Source organism: Amaranthus tricolor, chromosome 14, assembly GCF_026212465.1.
Source record: "Amaranthus tricolor cultivar Red isolate AtriRed21 chromosome 14, ASM2621246v1, whole genome shotgun sequence".
Classification (NCBI taxonomy): domain Eukaryota; kingdom Viridiplantae; phylum Streptophyta; class Magnoliopsida; order Caryophyllales; family Amaranthaceae; genus Amaranthus; species Amaranthus tricolor.
Genome location: NC_080060.1, coordinates 21794533 through 21816604, shown reverse-complemented (window position 1 = coordinate 21816604; position 22072 = coordinate 21794533). Strand labels below are relative to the sequence as shown.

At 32.1% G+C, this 22072-nt stretch overlaps 3 protein-coding genes and 1 long non-coding RNA gene across 5 annotated transcripts; all 4 read left to right on the top strand.

The window, feature by feature from the left end:
- The first annotated feature begins 4925 nt into the window (after positions 1-4925).
- On the top strand, positions 4926-9125 carry LOC130799157 (uncharacterized). Its single transcript, XR_009039250.1, has 3 exons — positions 4926-5484; positions 5564-5673; positions 7463-9125. It is a non-coding gene; the product is annotated as an uncharacterized LOC130799157 (long non-coding RNA).
- A 343-nt stretch (positions 9126-9468) lies between these two features.
- LOC130799429 (uncharacterized) lies at positions 9469-11305 on the top strand. Its single transcript, XM_057662520.1, has 5 exons — positions 9469-9607; positions 9821-10090; positions 10148-10484; positions 10537-10667; positions 10743-11305. Exons 1-5 carry the CDS (start codon positions 9469-9471, stop codon positions 11303-11305), a joined length of 1440 nt encoding a protein of 479 aa, XP_057518503.1.
- A 1229-nt stretch (positions 11306-12534) lies between these two features.
- Positions 12535-13818, top strand: LOC130799428 (uncharacterized). The gene is made up of 2 exons (XM_057662519.1): positions 12535-13212; positions 13372-13818. The coding sequence occupies exons 1-2, from the start codon at positions 12535-12537 to the stop codon at positions 13816-13818; spliced, it is 1125 nt and encodes a 374-aa protein (XP_057518502.1).
- A 2180-nt stretch (positions 13819-15998) lies between these two features.
- On the top strand, positions 15999-21014 carry LOC130799156 (uncharacterized). 2 transcript variants are annotated; one of them, XM_057662250.1, is made up of 5 exons: positions 16636-18473; positions 18571-18636; positions 18734-18849; positions 20118-20251; positions 20372-21014. In XM_057662250.1, exons 3-5 carry the CDS (start codon positions 18784-18786, stop codon positions 20421-20423), a joined length of 252 nt encoding a protein of 83 aa, XP_057518233.1. In that variant the 5' UTR covers positions 16636-18473; positions 18571-18636; positions 18734-18783; the 3' UTR covers positions 20424-21014. The 2 variants fall into 2 exon arrangements, with proteins under 2 accessions (XP_057518232.1, XP_057518233.1); XM_057662249.1 differs by lacking the exons at positions 16636-18473; positions 20118-20251; positions 20372-21014 and adding an exon at positions 15999-16309 and having other exon boundaries at positions 18734-20068.
- The last annotated feature ends 1058 nt before the right edge of the window (positions 21015-22072 follow it).

The following is a 22072-nucleotide window of genomic DNA, read 5'->3' as shown; positions in this document are numbered from 1 at the left end:
AAGAAGCATGGAATCACAAAAGAAACTCATGCAGCAAGCGGCAGCGGGACCACGGGTGGAAGCCGACAGTGGACAATGGAGATCCCCGGCGGAGGTACGCCTTTTAAATATAATCGTAATGAAATGATTGATGAATTTTCTAAATATGTAATTTGTGATGAGTTGCCATTTAACCATGGTGAAAGTAAGGCATGCGAATATTACACTAGAAAAACTTTGCAACCACAATATAGAGTGATCCCTAAGAATACTCTTAGACGACGCACAATAAAATTATATGAATCAAAGCGCTATGAATTAGTAGAAATGTTTAAATGTTTCAATGGTACGTTTAGCACAACAACCGATATTTGGTCTGCTTCCCCACATTTAGAACCTTATATGTGTGTAACAGTACACTAGATAGATCATAATTGGTTTATTAAAAAAAGAATATTTGCTTTTGAGTTAATGCCCAAAAAACATACTGGTGATAACATAAAATATAGATTAATAGAGATATGTAAAGAATGAAACTTGTTAGATAAGATATTTTGTTGTTCTACCGATAATGCAACCGCCAACATTAAATGCATTGAACTTTTGTATAACAAACCTGCTTTTAGTTTCATCCTTGGTGGTAGATTATTACACATACGTTGTTGTGCTCATATTGAACTTATCTTGCCAAGCAGGTATTAGACAACTAAGTGATTTATTAGATATCCCATTACAGACAAGTGAAGTGGGTTAGATTAGGACAGGTAAAGAGAAGATATAAGCAATTATGTGACCACTATCAACTAAAAAAGTATATTGGTCATTAGATACTCCTACACGTTGTGGCTCAACCCATGATTTATTTTAAAAGGCAATTGTTTATCGTCCGGTTATAGCACAACTGTATATTGAGTGTACGGATAGCCATATAAGTGATAAAACATGGGAACTAGCTATAGGCGTACAGAAAATATTAGAAGTGTATGACCACGAAACTAAGATTTTTTCATATGTTTACGAACCAAACGTCAACTCAGTAATAAGTGAATGCATTACCATTTTTTATCATCTTTTTAAACATTCGCATGATGATACTAATGAATTTTTAAAGCCGATTCTTGCATATATGATAGAGAAGTGGAAGACGTATTTTACTGATTTTCCTTATATTTATGGAATTGCGATAATTTTAGACCCATGTTTTAAGATGAAAAATCTTACTAAATTAATTGGATTTTACTATCAAACATTAGATCGCCCGCCTAGTGATGTACATAATTATGTTGGAAATTGTAAAAAGCTTTTAACAGATCTTTATGATCACTATTCTAGTGTATATAACCCAAGTCGTGATACGTCTAGATGTGCTAGCGTCTCGACACGTCCTACTTATTATAATCCCATAATAGGATGATAGTTTTGTAGGAAAATCTTCTTCCTCACATGGTCTTTGATTCCTTCGGGATACGTAGGCAGCTTAGTATTCCTTCGGGATACTATGTTCAAGTCCATTTTCTCCCTTTTTTTTATTAATCATTTTTATCATTTCTTATTAATTTATTTTTTTCCTTCTTTTTAGTAAATATTTTAATTACGATGACAAGCAATGAATTTCACTAATAATCAAGTAATCAACAAAGGTACGTCCGCATATATTATATTTAGAGGAAAAACAAGAATGAAACTAATGGTCCAACCCGCCCGACCCGGGAGTTGAAATCGCTGGAACCGCCTAATGAACCATTTGGAATCGCTTGGAATTGAAACCTGAATCAAAAACGTTCGAATCAAGTTCCAGATGGAACCAGAACCGGGTGGAACCGAAACCGGATGGAACCGAAGCGGAACTGGCCCAACCCAGACGGTGGCCATCACTAGCTATATGTTAAGAAAATTTCTTGTATAGTTTTCTAGAAATTTATTCGTTAAATGACGTTTTATTGGATTTAAAGGTGTTAAATATTTTTATTATGAAAAATGGTATAAGATAAACTCTTGATCATCAAAAATAATGAATAAAATTTCTCTAATAATATTTGTCCAGAGTATAATTAATTTGGAATTTTTTATGATTTTTGAGTAATCGTTTGATTGTTTATCGATAAATTGTAAAATTGTAAAATATAAAATTATTATTAAATAAGGATGTATGGACTTGAAATTTTTATCACATACTCATATGGACAGTAACAAAGTATGGAAAAAGTTGGGGAACATTTCATGGACATTTAAAGACCTTTATAATTTTCACTCGGTTATTAATAATCCATAAGCTATAAAAACGGTAAAATATAAAATAAATACTAAATCACGTCTTTTGGACATGAAAATAATGAGAGACACTTATATAAACAGTATGTACTTGTTAGAAAAGTTATATGCATTTTCGTGACCATATATAGACTTAAACAAATTTTATACGATTTATCGGTAAAATAACAATATTAATTATTAAAAATACTCCAGGCGATTTTTAATGGGTATTTAAAATTTTATACTTTTTAAGATAGTTCCTAAAATATCATAGAATTTTTATATTATTTTATTTGGACTAAAATAATTTTAAACTGATTTTATTTTATTTATAGATAAAATGCCTATACAAAATAATAAACTACTATACATGACTTTATAAATGTAAATGACCAAATAAACATGTTATATGACTTCTAAAACTTTGATATAATTTTATGAAACTAATTATTAATTATATACTAATTTATCAAATTAATAGAAATTATTTATTTATTAAAAGGTGTTATATCGATAGTTTAATTTGAATAAAAATAGTATAAAGTGAGTTTAACATTTATTGTTTATAAGTTTATGAATTTATGACATCATATAATTAACAATAAATACCTAAATTAACGGAAAAAGTAAAAAAAGTAGTTATGAATTAGTAAAACCAATTATAATCTGATGGGACAACATAAAATTTATTATAATAAATAAGTTATTATAATTACTAAATTAATTTTGGCCTTGTTGGAGAATTAATATGTATTTTACAAACCAATTATCGATTTTATTATTGACAAAATTGTCCCATATTTGAGAAAAGATTGTTTTATGAAATCTTATGTCATATTAATTTTATAAACTTATGAGCTATATTCTGATTATTTTGAATGAATTTCAAAAATCTTTTAAATTATACTTTACTTAAGAAGGATTGAAATGAAACGTTTTAGTGATTTATTTGGAAAATCATATTGAATTTTAACTATGTTTTCAAAAAAAAAACATTTCCATACATGTTAGTGATGCCCCAATATAATACAAAGATTATATGATGACACGATTATGCTAAAGCATGTTTTACCCATGTGGGAAAGATTATGATTTGATTTTGCTATGTTGCAAATAAAGTATGTTTTATTATTTTGCAAATAAAATATGTTTATCATATAGGAAAGTTGATATTTATGACTTTTCAAATGCTATTGGAATTCCAATAAATATATTATATACAAAAATATTTTAGCCTAAATGGCGGGTACATATGCCACAACAAATGTTATGTGCATGATTAATCGACTTACCAATGTTGTGCGTGTATTATACACAATACCATTGTGTTACGCTTGCCAGATGTGTCGCGGATGGTAGACCGACTACCAAACGAGTCAAAGGATGACTCATAGAGTATCCATGCAAACTTATAGTTTGAGTTTGATTTGGATCCATTGAGATCCTATGATCTATGCTGAAAAATGAGAACTTGAAATTATTATGAAACCGTTGAATTAAGTTTGAATGATGATATGATTTATCAAATGAAAAAACATCTTTCAAAATGAATTTACTCAAGCCAAAATGTTTTAACAACTTGTTTGACGGATACTAGTGTGTTATACTCAGCCTTTTTGCCGATACTATGCCTTGTATGCTTTCCAATGGTTTTGTTTTTAGAGTGAACCCTCATGGCACCTCGACGGAGAATTGATATGCGAGCGGAGGATGAACTTGAGTTGGAGTATGACTCCCTTTTGTTTAGATCTCTTTATTGTATTTGAGAGACTATTGATTAGTTGTTTAGATTTAGACTATTTTAAAGAAGTAATTTAAACTTTGGACTTAGTTCGATTTGGTTGTAATTTTCCTTTATTTTGGATAGTTAAGACTTTCGTTATATTGCTTTGTTTTTGGTTCAAGTATTTTATTCGGCTATTGGTTTAATCTTTAAGTAACCCCCTTAATTGTGGTGACAAAAGTGGGTTTCCGCTTGATTAATACTAAATTCAAAATTAGTCTTGTTAAAAAATACTTTTATTGCACATAAAATGTTTTAAAAAAACATTAAAAAAATAATTATTCATAGCACGAGCGAGAAAAGGATTTAAGAAACACTTATTAGGTTGAAATAAGGTTATCCTGTCTAAATTTTATAGTCTAGTCAATAACTTATTCAACAATATCTTATGTAGCAGTTGTACTAATTTTTTTGGGATCACAGAGTCGACTGAAAAAAAAAATAATAAGGTGAAAAGCAAACTCAAACCCTTACCTAAAAAAGTAGTTTTTACAACAAGTAAGATGACCTAATTCTCAAATGATTATAGATAGTATTAAGCAGAACAAAAAAACTACTTGTACGAAATAAATAGCGTAGTAAGTTATTAACCACTTTTTCAAAAAAACCAAAAATACTTATTAACCACTTGCAATTGCAAATATCATTTCTCCATTTGAAATTTCATATCACTAATTGTAGCTCCTACGGAGACTCAACCATCGTTTAATAATATCTCTTACCAAACACGTATTCATATACTCTCTCCAATTCAGAATTGTACCATTTTCTTATTTGGGCAGTTCACTTTAATTGTTCCATTTTTATTTTAAAATATAATTTTTGTACCAAATTATCCTTATACTATTCATGTAATTACCAAAATACCCTTATTTTTTTTTTTTACCAAACTACACTGTTTAATAGCCTCCCAATACCCACTACATTCCCTCCACTTTATATTTGTGCCTAATCCAGATGAAACAATTAAAAAGAATAAACAATTAAAAAGAATTGAAGTGAGTATCATTTTGATTTAGGGTTGCCAAGGAATTGGAATTACGAATTAGCTAGGGTTAATGATTTGAATTGTTTTGATTGCAGGCCTTCAGTTCAATACATTTCTTGGTGTAATAGTCTCTCTAGAGATCCCTATTTTTGCTTAATTCCTGTTTAATTGACGCAAATTCAGGGTTTTCATTGATATTTTTTTTTAGTTTTGATTTTATGACGATTTATAGAATTAGGCTTGCTTGTTTGTGGGTGTTATTAGTTTTGATTTACATTTAGTTTAGTACTTCAATGTACGGAAATTCTTGTCTGCAAATGTCAATTGGATAAATTTGTACAAGTTTATCAATAAAATCTGTATTTTAATGTTTAATGTTCTATTGTTCTGATTCAAATTCAGAGCCCTAATGTTTGGATTCTTCAGAGCCGTAATGTTTGGATTGAAGACAAGGGTCAAGAACTTTGAATGGCGCAGATAGGTAATTCATTTATCATGTTTGGATCGATTTCAATTGCCATTTTAATGTTTAATGTTTAATGTTCTATTGTTCTGTTCAGAGCCGTAATGTTTCTACTGCTCTCAAATTAAAATTCACCAACCATGCCATTTAAAGCTTCTGCAAAGCAAGTTGAATACAACGGTCAAGAACTTTGAATTGCATAGATAGGTAATTCATTTATGATGGATTGATTTCAATTGCCATTACATTTTTTTATGTTCTGCTAGTCTCATTCTGGATTTTGAATGTTTGGACTGCTTTCAATTGCCATTACATTTTACTGTCTTGTTGCTCGCAAATAATGTCTGGATTTAGTTTCAGTTTTACTGTGTACATTTAGGATGTTTGAACATTAATTTCTCCGGATTTATGATGTTTGGATTAGATTGCAGCTCTAATGTTGTAGCTTTTATCGCAAATATTAAATTGTTAGGATAAACTTCATACATCATGTTTTATTTCATGATGCTCTGAATTTATTGTTTACTGGTTTGTCACAATAAAAATGTTAGTTTTGGATTTCTGATTCATAGTTGTTTTGCATATAGGCTTGTGTTCACTAATGTTTACTTCCTTTTGCATTTGGATGAAATGTTAAATTATGTAGCCATAAGTTCAGTTGATTTAAGTTCAGTAAAAGTTGCATTCAGTTTTGTGAGTTGGATTGGAATGCTTACATGCTTCATTGTTTGGGTTGTGATCTTTAATCTTTTATTGTACTTCGTTTTGGTAATCTTGATCTTAAATAATATATTCTCAAGGCGGCTTCCCCTATGATTAGTAACAACAAATCTATCTATCTATTATCTATTAATCTATTAAGTATAAAAAAACGAGCAACAAATTGTACTGTTCACAACTTGATCTAATGAGATGTTCGCTTGCTCTCTTCGACACGTTGCTCCATCTTTCCCGCAGATCAATCCAAGCATACCTCTTCAACAAAGCAACAGTCCACACTCCAGCTACCTACTCCATTCCATCACATCTTCAACTACTCAAATGAGTTTTCTTCTCCTGAATCAACCATGCTTGTCTTGCCTTCTTTCAACTCCTTAATTTGTGGCCATTTAATGTTCTTCTATTGTACTACTCTTCTTGTCATATCCAATCTGTTGTACTTGCTGATTATGCTGCTTGAAATATGCACAACAACTGTTTGTTCATATGCTCTAATTTATTTGTTTGCAATTTAATTTTACTGGATTGTCGGTGTGCTCTAATTTCAAAGTGTTTGGATAAACTAAATTTACTGTTTTCTGAATGGTTTCGTTTTTACTGTTTTGCTTCTTATTGTAAGTATAAAGTGTTAGGACAGTAATTTCTACTGTTCTCTGATTTCGGAATTCGATTGGGTTGCATTAGTCATTATATTGTTTTGATTGTAAGCTTGGATTAGTCGTACATTACTTTCTTGGCATTAATTTTGAAATATGTCTTATTTAGTTTACTCATTTGATTCGTAGCATTAACAGTGTAATCAGTTTAATCATTTGATTCATTGGATTGGGTTGCATTATTTTTTATTTTTTTGTGATTCCAAGCTTCGATTAGTCGTACATTACTTTCTTGGCATTAATTTCGAAATACTCATGAATAGCGTAGTGAATTTTATACTTGAAATTCATTGCATCATTTTTTACAGTGTTGTCTTATTTACTTTACTCATTCGATTGATGGCATTAACAGAGTAATCAGTTTAATCATTTGATTCATTGCATTATTTTTTAGAGTGTTCTTTTTTATTGTGAAGATTTGGTTGCGTCGCATTAACTTCGGATTCATAATTAACGTGGCTACCAAACATCACGTACAAGAAATTATTCGCATTTAAAGTTTTGTTACTATGATATGGTGGGGTTGAGATGAGTTTAATTCGTTGTTATCAATCAATGGCCTTAGAAAATCAAGTCATTACGACTTAGACATTTAAGTACCCGCCTCTTTTTTCTGACAGGTTATGGATAATCACAATAAAGTGATTGTAATTTCTTTCAAGCATCTTCTAAAGGATTTGGTTAGAGTCTTGGATATGGAGGATCCTTTTTATGGTACTTTAGGAAAATTTTCTATAGTTGCTTGCATAGTACTTTTAAGCAGGGAGGAATAGTAAAAGGTATTTTACAGTTGGTGAGATATGGCCAACCTTGCTTGAATCTGAAGAATCAGCAGCTGAGAATGTTATACAATCTCTTGTACTAGATTTCTCCTTAATCATAGATAACATTAGCAAAAGTAAACAAGAGCGCTGTGAAACTATTTTTGAAGGCTAAGGGGATTTGTAGTGCATTTAGGATTAATGAAGTTATGGAGAGCAAAATTGGGTTTTGCTAAGTTTGTTTCATGGATTGGTGTGCCCCGTCTTCGAGAGTCTAACGAATTAGAGTTGATCGTAGGTGAAGATTGTTTCACTGCTAACACTGTTATACAATCATTGGCTAAAAAGGTAATTGAGTTTTGAGAACCTATCTACCATTTTGAGGTTAGAGATGTGAATTACAATACTATGAAGAAATCTAGGTCTTTCTCTTTATTACAAAGGAAGCTTTATTGAAGGGGAGGTTCAACAAGGGGAGCAAACAACTGACCAATGTGTCACTCCTACTTCAACAACCTCACACATCCTCTTTCCAAGTGTATTACCTACACCTCCAAAGAAATGCAACGTCACCACAAAATGGTCAATTTGTGCAACTGTCTTTGGATCTACCTGAGGTGTTTAAACATACATAATGAATTAGATCTGTTTTGGTGTTTGCCTATGTTATTAAGGAATGTATGGAGGTGATCATCTTTTGTAAACAATTTTAGTAGTTCACATTCAATATAATGTACTCCTCTTTTTTATGGCTAAATTCCATGCTTTTGTAATGGATCTTCCTTATTAATCTAAGAATGGTTCCTACTTTTATGAACAACTTTTTTACTTTGTAAGGTTAAATGTAGCTCCTAAAGATTTGATTCTTTACCTTTCTTTTTGTCACGTGTTAGTCTAATGTAATAGTTTAAGTATATGATTCAATAGTTATTACATAACCGTTGCTATGATCGTCGCGCTGCTAATGTGTGTTGTGCTACTGGTTGGTTTGGTTGAATGTATTGAAATGTGCAGTTTATGCCTTGGTATTACTACTATTTATGCACTTTGTACCTTGATACGTAATATGGATGTAGTTTGTAACGTTAAATGTACCTTGCAACAATCGTCACCTTATACTGGCTGCCCTTCGATGCTGCTTGATTGGCTGCATTTTTGTTATTATGTTCAGTTTTAGCTATCTTTTTTCATTTAATATTTTATTGTTTTGAATTCATTTATTTGAATGTGATGATTCATTGTTAAAATTAATTAGTCAATTAACTTAAGCATCTAAAAAAAAAGAGTAGTAGTGTTTACGTGTATGATTCGATATCTAAGTTAAGTAATTAAGCTGCATAGATGATTTTATTCATTATCATTAAATCTTAAACTAAAGTTAGTTACAGGACAAAAAACCTTTAGCTTAGTTTGAAGGTATGGTTGATATAATAGCATAGGCGAATGATTTAATAGTTCGAATGCATAAATATTCAATTTTTCAAGTGCATGATTAGATAGCTCACAATTGTGTCATATCTCGATACAGAGATACCACCAAAACAATGGTAGATCCACCGAATGTTCCTACAGTTACGAGGGAATATAGTAGTCGACGCATGCCCCTCCCCCAAAAAAAACAAAATAATTGCAGCTCACGCACTTCGTCTGTGAAATAATACAAAAGCAAGCGTGTTTTGGGGAGCAACATCACTTCATTAGCGGTGGAAAAAGCTGCACAGACTCATGCGTTGTTGCCTCCTAGCACTAGACCTGTTGAACCTGTGCTGGTTCCTGCACCGTCTTCACAGTCTTCCTCTTCCACTTCCACTTCTGCAAAAGACAATGCAAAGGTCTTAGTAACTTTTTAGTATAGTTAATCGATTATGTTTGTTTCAAAAGTCTTATATGCAGTACGCTCTTATGAAGTACTGTTAACAATGTTCCTTTTATGTACTCTAGAAGAAAAGGCAATCAAAGGTCTGCATATGAGTGCAGCTATGATATCCAAACAAACATTTAGAGGTATTCACGAATTGTGGAAGCACACTTTTGCTTCAGTTTGTTTTAAAGACTAAATTAGACATCCACAGTTCATAAAGTGCTACATTAGATTATGCACATGTTTGTTGTGGTACACGGTATATTAAATACTTTTATAACTAGCGCTACATATATATTAAATTTGTTGTAGATGTAATATACAAATTTTGAAAACAACTTGCACATGTTTCTTAGGAATGTACATGCCAACTACTCCTTTTAAGCTGCAAGACCCCACGCGTTGTACTTCTTGTGGTGCCAAGTTGTTTGCTTTCGAATCAGCGCTTTTCTGTTGTTCTGGAGGTGAAATTATAATAGCTGCTAATGATTATCCTACTCAACTCATAGATTTGTTTTGTTCTCAGAGTGAAACTGCAATACATTTTAGGCAGTATGCTCGCCTTTACAATAATATGTTTGCATTTAGTTCACTTGGAGGGTCTATTGATGCACGTACATACAAGGGTATCTATGTCTTTAAGCTTCATGGCTAGTTGTATCACTTTGTACCTGATTTGATAGCTTATTATGATAAGGTGCCTAAATTCTTACAACTATACTTCTACGATGCTCAATATGAGAAAGATCTTCGTTCCAACTTATTCCGTGAAATTAGACCTAATGTGATTAGTTTGTTAATGGAAATCATGGATCGTAACCCATATGCACAATTCTTCCGATCTTTGTGTGATATAGATGTTGACGAGAATATAAGGATTTTCTTGAATAAGAGTTCGAGTTTAGATCAAAGGGTATACAATGCTCCCTCGTCTTCTGAAGTTGCTGCCATTTGGATTGATGATTTTCCATCTGATGATTCAACAAGTCCATATATAGCTGTTTGGGGAAAATCAAACAAGTTTCACCGTTATGTTACGATCCCTTACAATATCCATTATTGTTTCCGTCAGGCGATTTTGGTTGGCATCAGGGGATAAAAAATGTTGTAATGGTGTTCGAAAATCTAGGCGCACTGGTAAAAACCCTATTAGTCCACTATTGGCTAATACTGCGGAAAAATTGCTTTTGGATGAGGCTATAGGTAAATGAATTGGTTTTAGAAATGTATGCTTTGAGGAATACTATATTTGCTTATGTATGAATGCTATTAGTGCAGTTGCGCAAGATGGTTTCAAGAAACGCGAAGAAAGGGTTTCATGTCGAGAATACTATGCTTATAGGCTTCAAATTCGCCCTCACAATTACTTTCTTAGAACTACTAGGCTATTTCAGCAGTTCGTTGTGGATATGTATGTGAAAATAGAGAATACCCGAATAGACTATTGTTGTAACAACCAAACACAACTACAAGCAGAACTCTTTCAAGGGATTATGGACAGAATGAATGTTGGTCAATGTAGTGCAGCAAATGTTGGGCGTCGTATCATTCTGCCACCTTCATTTATTGGTGGGCCTAGAGATATGAAGAAGAGATATTTGAATGCTATGGCACTTGTCCAAAGATACGGCAAACCAGATGTATTCCTTACTATCACTTGTAATCCAAACTGGATTGAAATCAAACAAGAGTTAGCTGAAGGTGAAATTGCTCAGGATAGACCAGAGTTGGTATCTCGAATATTTAGAGCTAAATTAGTGGTTTTGAAAAAGAAACTTAAAGATGAAAAGCTCTTTGGTGAACCAGCTGCAATGATACATGTTGTTGAATTCCAAAAGTGAGGTCTTTCACATGCTCATTTTCTAATTATTTTGCAACCTTCTTCGAAAATTAGGTACCCGGTGCAATTTGATCAATTTGTGAGTGCTGAGATACCATATGTCTCTAATAAGTACTTACGACGTATTGTATTACACCATATGATGCATAGCCCATGTGGAGTATTGGATCCCTAATGCTCTTGTATGATAATGCAAAATGGAAAGCCCCAATGCAAACATCACTACCCTAAGGAGTTCTCAGCTTTCACCACACATGCAGATGATTGTTATCCTATATACAGAAGACATCATACCGGTGAGACTATCCGTGTTCGTAAAGTTGAGCTAGACAATCGTTGGGTTATTCCTTATAAATTCGTATCTTCTTGCTTATTTTGATTGTCATATAAATGTTGAAATTTGCTCAACAATTAAGGCTGTTAAATATCTGTATAAATATGTATACAAAGGCCATGATAATATTTCATTTAGTGTTGGGTCTAATAGTGAGCAACAACTGGTTGATGAGATTTAGGCATACCAATCCGGTAGATGGGTTTTGCTGCCGAAAGCTGCGTGGAGAATATTCGGTTTTGACCAGTACGATATGAAACCAGCGGTTATGCCTTTACAGGTTCATTTGCCTAATATACAGAGCATTTGCTTTAACGCTGCGGAAAGCCTTGCACATGTTGCACACAATCAAAGTAGAGCTAAGACTGTTTTGACAAAATTCTTTTCTTATAATGCGACACATCCTTTTGAACCTAAATATTGCTTTCCAGAGTTTGTTGAGCATCATGTTTGGCATTCACAAAGCAAAAGTTGGAACAAACGAAAGCGAGGTACATCAATTGGTCGTCTTGCATTTTTTGCACCGTCCGAACGTGAACGTTATTTTTTAAGATTGTTGTTAGCACGCGTAGCTGGTCCATGTTCTTTTGTTGATCTTCTCACAGTTGACAGCCACACATGTTCAACATTCCATGAAGCCGCTTTGAAACGTGGTGTAGTTGAGCCTGATGATTGGATTGATCGATGCTTAGATGACGCAGTTATTGTTCACTTGCCTCATGCTTTACGAAGGTTGTTTGCCACAATTCTTGTTTTCCTCGAACCGAGTAATCCTGCTCAAATGTGGGATAGGTATTATGTTCACTTATCAGAGGATTATGCAGTTAAGCATCCATGTTAGCCTCACAGAATTTTAGCTCTAACTTGTCAATCACTTGCCTCTTTTTTTGGAGAACATGGGAAAGAGTCTTAAAGATTATGGTTTACAACACATTTGTAGAAGCGAAGATATTTTGGTACAAAGAACAAGAGATGTTATTGATGCTCTTGATGCTCCTATTCCAGAGGCATGTAATGCTGCAAGGAAACAACTCAACAATGAACTACGAACTGCATACAAGTGTATTATTTCTCATGTGAAAAGGAAAAAACCAGGTCTATTTTTCATTGATGGCCTAGGGGGAATTGGCAAGACCTTTTTATACTGTGCACTGTATGCAAAGGTATGCCTGCTCAATCAAATTGTGTTACCGACAGCAACTTCTGGTATTGCAGCTTCCAACATTCCTACTGGTCGTACTGCGCATTCTAGGTTTAAACTACTAGTTGATTGTGGACAATCCTTTACATGTAATGTCGGTAAGCAATCAAGTGTCGCTTCTCTTATTAAGGAAATTTCACTAATCATATGGGATGAAGCTTCCATGGCTCGTAGAGAGAACATCGAGTCACTTGATTTGCTTTTACGTGATCTATGTTTACCTGATGTTCCCTTTGGTGGTAAGGTTGTTGTTTTTGGTGGTGACTTTCGTCAAACTGTTCCAATTGTTCCCAAGAAATCACGACAAGAAATAATTGGTTACATCTTAGTTAGTTCACACTTGTGGCCTCTTTTCACCCGATTTGAACTAACCGTAAATATGCGAGCATGAGAAGATCCAGAATTTTCTAGGTTTTTGCTAGCATTGGGCAACGGTGAACTTCAAATGCAAGAAACTGAGTTAGTTAGTATTCCAAAGAGCTTGGATTTGAGTTGTACAGAATATCTTGCAACCCTTGAGGATCTATTGTAGGCAGTATATCCCAATATTTCGACTCAGTCTATCCATCCATCATTTTTTGCTGAACGCGTTATATTGACACCTCGGAATGAAGATGTTGATTTGATCAATTCAAAGCTTATTGATAAGTTCTTTGGAGATGTCTGTATTTATAAAAACTTTGATTCAGTTATTGATGATCATTGTAACATTTATTTAATTGAGTTTTTGAATACACTTTTTCCCAGAGGCATGAGTCCACATGAATTGATTTTGAAGCTGAATTGCCCAGTTATTTTGTTGCGCAATCTTGATCCATCAAGCGGCTTGTGTAATGGAACTAGACTTATTTGCAAAATATTCATGCCAAACGCTATACAATACGAGATTTCTACAGGATTTTCAAAGGGTGAGTATGTGATGTTGCCGCGCATTAATCTCAGGCCCTCAGAATCATCTGGTTATCCATTCCAATTTTAGAGATTGCAATTTCCGATCAAGTTGTGCTTTGCAATGACTATTAATAAATCACAAGGTCAAACTCTACTTGAAGTTGGAGTGTACATTCGACAACCATGTTTTTCTCATGGGCAACTGTACGTTACACTTTCTCAGGCCAGGAAAACCAACAACATAAAGGTGTTAGATGAAAGTTCACTAGAACAGAAGGCAACATCACCATGTGTTACAAATGTGGTTTCGTATGATCTTTTGAAGAAAGCGGGCATTATATGACAGTGTTTTGATAAGGTAAAAGAATTGCATTGTTAACAATTCATATTTCAAATGAAGATAAGGTTTTAGTTTAAGATTTGGTTTTTTCGTGAAACTAGGGATTTTTTTGATTGAAAATAGGGATTTTCATTAACTTTTCAAATGAAGATCAGGTTTTAGTTTTAGATTTGGTTTTTGTCATGAAAAAATAGGGATTTTCGTTGATTTATTTTTGTTTATTTTAGTTTTAGATGAGGTTTTAGGGTTTGTTTTACATTTTGTTTGTTGGGTTTGTGATCTGAATTTGGGTGTTGTGTTGGATTTTGCGTTCTGTTGTGTAATCTATATCGCTGATGAATTATTGATGAATTACCGTTTCACTTTCGCTTTAATTTTTGTTTGATCTTCAATTGAGTTGAAATTTAGGGTTTTCGTTTTTGAATGCTTGTATCTGTTTTTTTTAGGGCTTGGGTTTGAATGTATATGTAAATGTTTTTTAGTCTTTTTAAAGTTATTATTTGGTACCTTTTTTGGGGTATTATGCATGTTGGTTTTGTTGAGGTTCGTTTTATGGCAGATTTGCACGTAAATTTAAGTTTGTTACCATAATGAAGCTTTGTTGTTTTGCTCTCTGTTGTTTGTCATTCCTCTTCTCTTATTCTTGATTGGAACTTCTGTAGCTGCAGTTTTGAAAATATAGTGTTATGTAATTTGTTTGGGATGTATTTCAGAAGCCTGCTACAGCTGGATCTTCTTCTGTCACTGCCGCACCTGCTACTCAGGTAGGGCTGATTGAATTTGATTTCTTGTTTGCCAAGTTGGCATTGTAATGTTTTTATATTATTTACTCGAAATATAACTTTCTTAAAGAAAGATCTGTGTTTTAATATTGAAGCATTGATCAAAATCTCACCCTTTTTGAAGTCTAATATTCTATTATTGTTTTCGTGTTGAGTTCTTTTTAGCTTCATTGTCAATGTGTAATGGTTTTACTGTTGATCTTAATTTGATCTCTTTTGTTGTGGCAATTGGTTGCTACGTAATTGGTTGTTGGAGTTCGTGTGGCAACGATCACGACTTTACATATATGGACTGAGAGAGACGCCTTAGATAACTCACGACTAACATTTATAAATCTTTTGCGATACTGCTGTTTTTTTATATGCTTATGTAGATATAGATGCCTCGTGCCTCAGCGTTTCTAATGATGTTTTGGTGCAGCCCGTTTGTCGCTTTTATGTTGTGTCCTTTTGTGATCATTTATCATCGTTCTTCATAGGTCCACTGGATATAAATGACTGGCTTAGTTGTTATAGGTTCAGCCACAGAGTGCTACAGCTCCTACATCTGCCCATGTTGTGCCTGCTGCAGCTGCACCTCAAGCTCAGTAAGTTCTTGTAGTTGCCTTTTTTTTGAGGTTTTGGTAACAATCTTTGTTAAATGCCAGAAGCTGATAGGATGCTATGCTACATAAGCTTTATCACTCTTTTACTCTTATGAGTGCCATTTTTTCTTTTAAGGACGCAAGCCACACTAGAACCAACACCTGCTGCCCCTGCTACCTCGTGAGTTTTAACCCTCTATACAACTTAGTCATTAGATGGATGGTTTGTGGCTTGGTTTAACATGCTTTGGTTTAACATCTGAAATTTTATGTTTTATGCTTATGTATGTCAATTATTTACTCGTCAGTTGTGTATTTGATTGAAATTACCAGCTTTATGGTCGCCATTTTAATTGTAAATGCATTTATTATTTTTTCTAAATTTGGAGCAAACATGTGAAAGCATTGAATTTGGAGATATGAGACTCCAGTGCTGTGTGGACCATGATTTTAATTGATGATTTTGATGCAAAATTGAACAAATAGATTAATGAAAACTTTAATTAACACAGTTTATAAGTATGAAAGGAATGGGTTGGAAATCAATATACTAGAGGTATGTTTTAGAACTTAATACTTATGTGTATTCAGTTTGTTCAAAATATGAAATGAATTCAATTATCTTTATAAAGTAATGGAATGTGAATAATTATCAAAAGTGGAAGTTAATTATTCACATTTCTTTTCTAATTTTGTGTCTTTGTTGGGTGTTTTTTGTGTGCAGGTTTCTTTGAAATGATGATGTTGATGATGTTTGCAGGTCGGTTCTAAGGTATGGGCTCCTCAGTGACTAAAAACAAGGAGTTTGAAGCAGCTTTACAACGTTTCATGGGAGCTTTTGTTGATACTGGGCTGGAAGCTGCTGATATAATGGTAATTTTCGAAGGTCTATCGCTCTGTCTTGATTGATATCCTTTAAATTTCAATGTTTATGTGGCTTGATGTGCGGAAGCCGTTCATCAAATGGAAGAAGTTAGTATCCTGCAACTATTTCAAAAGAAATATGCTTATTCACTAATGGTATATTACTAATATTTATATTAATTAATCATTTAGCAAATTTTATATGGTCTTGAAGGATATGCTTTAAATTGAAATGTTTATATGGCTTGATGTGAAAGACTGCTTCATGAAATGGAAGAAGTTAGCATCCTGCAACTATTTCAGAAGAAATGTGCTTATTCACTAATGGTATTTTACTTTTTTTTTCTCTGTAATTGTTGATTTTGTTTTTATTTTCTTGGGTTGATTTTTTTTATTGGTATACATGTATCAATTCTCCTCTTTTCCCCAATTTTTGGCAAGAGGAAAAACATTTCTTCATCCCCTTTAAATATAAGTTCTTGTAACCGACTTATTTACTTAGAACTTTCGATTTTTGTATAAAAGTTTTTCTATGCACAATTGTTCACAAACAAGACAATAAAAAAATTGGAAGGTCGTAATTTAATAGTACTATAAGCTATTTTAATAAGGTATTTGATTATCATTTTCATTGTTATTCTTTTTATATATTTTTGTTTTTTTTTTTTTATGATTTTAATCTTGATTAATGCTTGTTTATGAGGTAGGAATTAATATTATGTTTATGGTAATTTTTTTTTTCATATAGATCTCTTGAGCTTGGGTTTGTTGCTGTTTACTCATTTTGAGGTTGAATTTGTACTTTTATATGAATTTGTGTTAATAGATTTTTTTTTTCATAAATTGTTCTTTAATGGAGTTGAATATCTTGTCTCTTCAATGATTTTAGGTTAAAATATTTTAATTTCAGCAATTATAAATAATTATATTTCGTGGGCTAATAAAATTGTGTATGTTTGACTTGGAGATTCGCTCAAAATCACTTAAATGTAACTTAAGTCTCGAATTTAAGTGCCAATATTTGATTTTGTTATTTTTTTATAATTGGGTTTTGTTGAAAGATGCCATTTTTTGTTTTTGGGTTTTGTTGCAATGACTCAAGTCCGAAACACAAGTACCTATTTCTTTAATTTATCTCTCTAAATTGTTCTAACACCAATATTCAAAGTGAATGAAATTTTTATTATTTATTTTAGGACAATCTACAGTGTGTATTGATTATGATACTTGGTACTAATTGCCTATAGAGTTTAGGTTTGTGGGTTTTTTTTTTCAATTTTAAAATTTATGATTTATGATTATAGTTTGAATTTGATTGAATATTTACAACTTTCACTCAAACTTCGTTCATGTTTTGTGCTTATCTGTTGTTGTGCATTGCATTGTTTGGTTATTGCCTCCACTCTATTCCTCAAGAAATTTCGTCTTACATCTTGTTCATTAGATACCCATTTAATCAAGAATATTTTTTTAATATCTAATTTTTGTAATTTTTTTATGGGCAATTAAATATGAGTCAAAATAAGTGCACAAGAACCTAAAAATATGGAGTACAATAGATATCGTAAATTAGAGGACCTACTTAGTAGCGTTACAATTGATGGTTGTGTGTTAGCTATGTCATTTTAGTTTTCATTTGATTTTCATTTTAGTGTTGCTCGTCATGATACTATGACATTTGTTTCCATTTGGTATGGGTTTGGAAAATTTGATGGCTGTGTGTTAGCTATGTCATTGTAAAATATTGAGTATGAGTTTGGAGAATTGGACAAAATTTAAATTGTGTGGATGATGGTTGTGTGTTAGCTCTTTCCTTTTTGATTTGGATCATTCATCTCATATATTCCAAATTTCTATTTAAGCAAAAACACAGAAAACTAAAAAGTAGTTTCTTACTTTATTCATAATCTTTCACCCCTTTTTAATATGTAAATTCAACTAATCATTCCAAAGATTGCGTTTTATAAGAACAAATTAAATTCCTCCCTATTATATCTTGATCCCACTCAAGCTTATATGTTTCTGTTCTTGAGGTTCTCGGTAACTGACACAAGTTCATTATATAACAATTACCCCAGCTCGTTGTTGAAAATGTTCTTGCTTTTAATGAGGGTTTCTGGATTCGTCTTGCTGCAAGGACCGAGACCTGCTAATCAGAGGATGATAAAGCATGGTTTCTTTCTAATTGACTTTCTTTTATTGTTTTGTAGAGGCAAATTCTGGATTTAATTTTTCATTCATAATGATTCGGCTTGTTTGCATGTATGCAGAAAGATTACGAAGAACTGGCAGCAACACTAATGAGCACAGTGGACCGTCTTGTTCATAAAAACAATGTATATCTTCTCTGTGATGCTCTTTCTTCTCAATTTCTACAAATTTTCGTGTATCACCTGCTTCATCTTGTATATATTTATTGTTTTTGTTATGAAGGAAAAAATTGAATCTACTACTGAATTCTTAAATCAATTCTTAAACATGCAATGGATGAAAATCAAGAACTTACCTGGCCTCCAAGAGACCCTGAAGCTATTAATCGGATGGAACAGGCAAGTCATTAATCTTTGTGATTTCTGAAATCAAAGCTACTTTGCCACCGTGCTTATTGATTTCTTATTTATTTCCTTGGTTACATGTACTAAAACCTGAGTTGCTATAGGCTTTTCTTCGTTTTATATAAAATTGACCTTCACATAACATCAATGTGACTGATGCATGTTTATGAAGCTAGATTTTGGTAATACCCATCTTGCCACCCTCCATGAGCTCCTCTATCGTGGATTAAATCTTGGATTCAGGTTTCTTTTTGCTTGTTTCTTTTTTTATATTGAATTGAATTAATGGCTTTCTTCACTTAAGCTTGCAGATTATGGTCCATTATTGTACACAAAAACATCATAATGCATGAAATGAAATACATTTAAATTAAACATACCTCTCTAGCTTCAGAAGTGCATTCTCAAGAGTCACAATTTAACACTTTGTCATTGCAAAGACATGATTTTTTCAGTTGTACACATGGCTGTTTATTGTTATAACTGAACAATTTCCAATGCAATGACTTTTTAGCTAGGAAAATCACCACGTTATTTCTCTTTTGCATATTTTCACTTTGGTGCTTTGTGGTTTCGATTTCCATTTCCTTGCCCAAAGTTTCCTGTTTTATTCTCTTTAATTTCCCAAAATTAACTTTGATGAGATTTTTGTGAGAATGAAATGTGAATCACTCTTATATGTATTTTTTTTTTAATTTTCTGCATTGATGTTTATCAACCAAGAAACAAACTTCTAGCGTTATTTAACCAATACGTTTAATACATTTATTCTGACTCTGATTTTCTTGTAGAGTTTAATGACAAAGGAGAAAATGTTTCAAGGTTTAGACTATAGATTATATTTTTAGTTTGAAATTCTTTTCATTATCTATTTGTATGTTGTTATGACAAAGGAGAAAATGTTTCAAGGTTTAGACTATAGGTTTAGACCAATTGTTATTTTGATATCTTATTTAGCATCATCTCAGTAATATATGAATGTAAGGGCTACCTGTATTTTTTGCATGATGATCGTGCTTCACATATATAATTACAGGTTGTAACTGTTTGGTTTCTTCTTTGTTTAATTTAATATAAGACTTTGAGCTTCTTGATTTGTTTCGTTCCTGTAATCTATGTACATTGCAAATTAGAACTACTTACTTTGATTTAGTAGAATGTGTCATTACTTGTGACACTTACTGACTGTAAGTTTGATCCACGAGCAATGCCCAAAAAGGTTTGATTTGGAGCTAGCTGCCTGATGTTTATTTGGTAATCAGAAGATGATGCTGATGATGATGAAAAATTTGAGCCCGAAATTTCAAAACCAGCAAAGAAAGGACGAGGTAGAGCTGCAAACACAAGGTGATACAGAAGGCAGCAACGACTTCACATACGACATACACATCACAAGGTGAAAGCTTTCAAACTACATGCTCTACATGTTTCCACGGTGAAAGACTAATAATTGTGATGTGATTCTGTGTTGATTTAATTGTCGAGCTAATTTTTGGTCTTTGGATTTTGGAAACAGGTACAATAATTTATGTAGAATGTTGAAAATTGTTGTTAATATATCGAAGTAGATGGATGCAAGAGACCCTTATTGAATTGAAATGAATAGCAATCTTTTGGATAAACAGGTACAATTCTTATTTTATAGGTTGCTTGAGTTTTGTATCTTTATTGTTATTCTTATCTAAACACCAAATTAAAAGACATAGTATTAGTAGGTATGCAATGTTATGTTAAAATGTATGAGTTTGTAATTGGTGGCAGCTGCTGCAAATGTATATTGTATGGTCAATGGTGTATCTTCAAGTGCTTGCTTCTTCATTTACTTCCTCATTTATACTACAAACTAAGTTTCTTTATCTATGCTTACTTATTAATTTTCCATCATGAAAGTAAACCCACAGATACCAATATATATGACAGCAGATAGAAACAATAAGATAAAATCAACACATTAACAGTACCAACGGCTCTTAAGTATAGCATCCTTGCTCATGACCCAAAAAAAGGTTATCTTATAATTTTACAACTTTTCTCTCTTCTAAAAGTTTATCTTTCAACCTAATTTTATTAACAATGACCTCTTTTAAAAGATCATTATCCTCTCTTTCTTACTTTTTTCTACCCCACCATAATTTCTCTCCCTTAATTTATCTAACATTTATCTTTATTTTTTTATAATAATATTTTCATGTACAAAGTTAATATAATTTTTTATTTGATTAAAATACATCTACTTTTTTATTAATTAAAAAAAATTCTTTTTAATAAAACTAATATTTTTTTAATAAATATAAATGCAGACATTAATAATAATTAAGGAAAATTCGTTAAATTCAAATAAAGATTATTTTTTAATAAATATAAATGTAGACATTAATAATATTTTTTGGGATTTTTGAAATGATTATTTTGGTATTTTATAACAAAAAAGTAGGAAATTAAGAAGAAAATATGTAAATATAAAATTATGTCCAAAAATATTAATATGGGTCTCATTTTATAGATCTCGAAAAAAAATGATTGTTGGTATAATTTATTTTTTTTAAAAAAAATTAATTAAATACGAAAATAGTCGTTAATTACAAAAAACAGGTATTTTTTTCCAGCCAATCACAACGCGGTAAGTGGCAGCAGGCAGCCAGTTTTCTTCGCCCAATCAGCAAGCGACACGTGGCGAATTTTAAAAAAAAAAATAGGTGACCGTTCACATGAACCAGTCACTTGATGACCCATTTGGCCAACCTTTTCCCCAACCCACCCAATATTAGGTCATTATTAATATTAATTTTTCTCTAGTTGAGTCATATGACCTCCAATTAGATCATCATTATTGATGCTCTTATATGCTGCTTTCAGGTATGTAGAATTAATTTTTTCATTGCAATTCAAATAATTCATACACTTTTTTTTTCAAAAAAATTATACTATTTGGTCTTTTTTAAGAGATTAATAATGCGGAATAATAAAATAGAAACTGTGATTTTGGGTTTTGTGGGTTTTGAATCCCTAATTTGTATTATTCGTAAAGGCTGATTACACTGTGAATATATACAAAAGGATGAAAAAATTAATATGGCAACATATAATTACACAATAATATGTTTCTTAAAATAATTTAGGAAATATTCTTATTTCCTACATTCTCATCTCTTTTGTTTATTTCTGCAAAGGCTTTTTCTAAGAAAAATAATTAAAACATACATAGATTATATATACA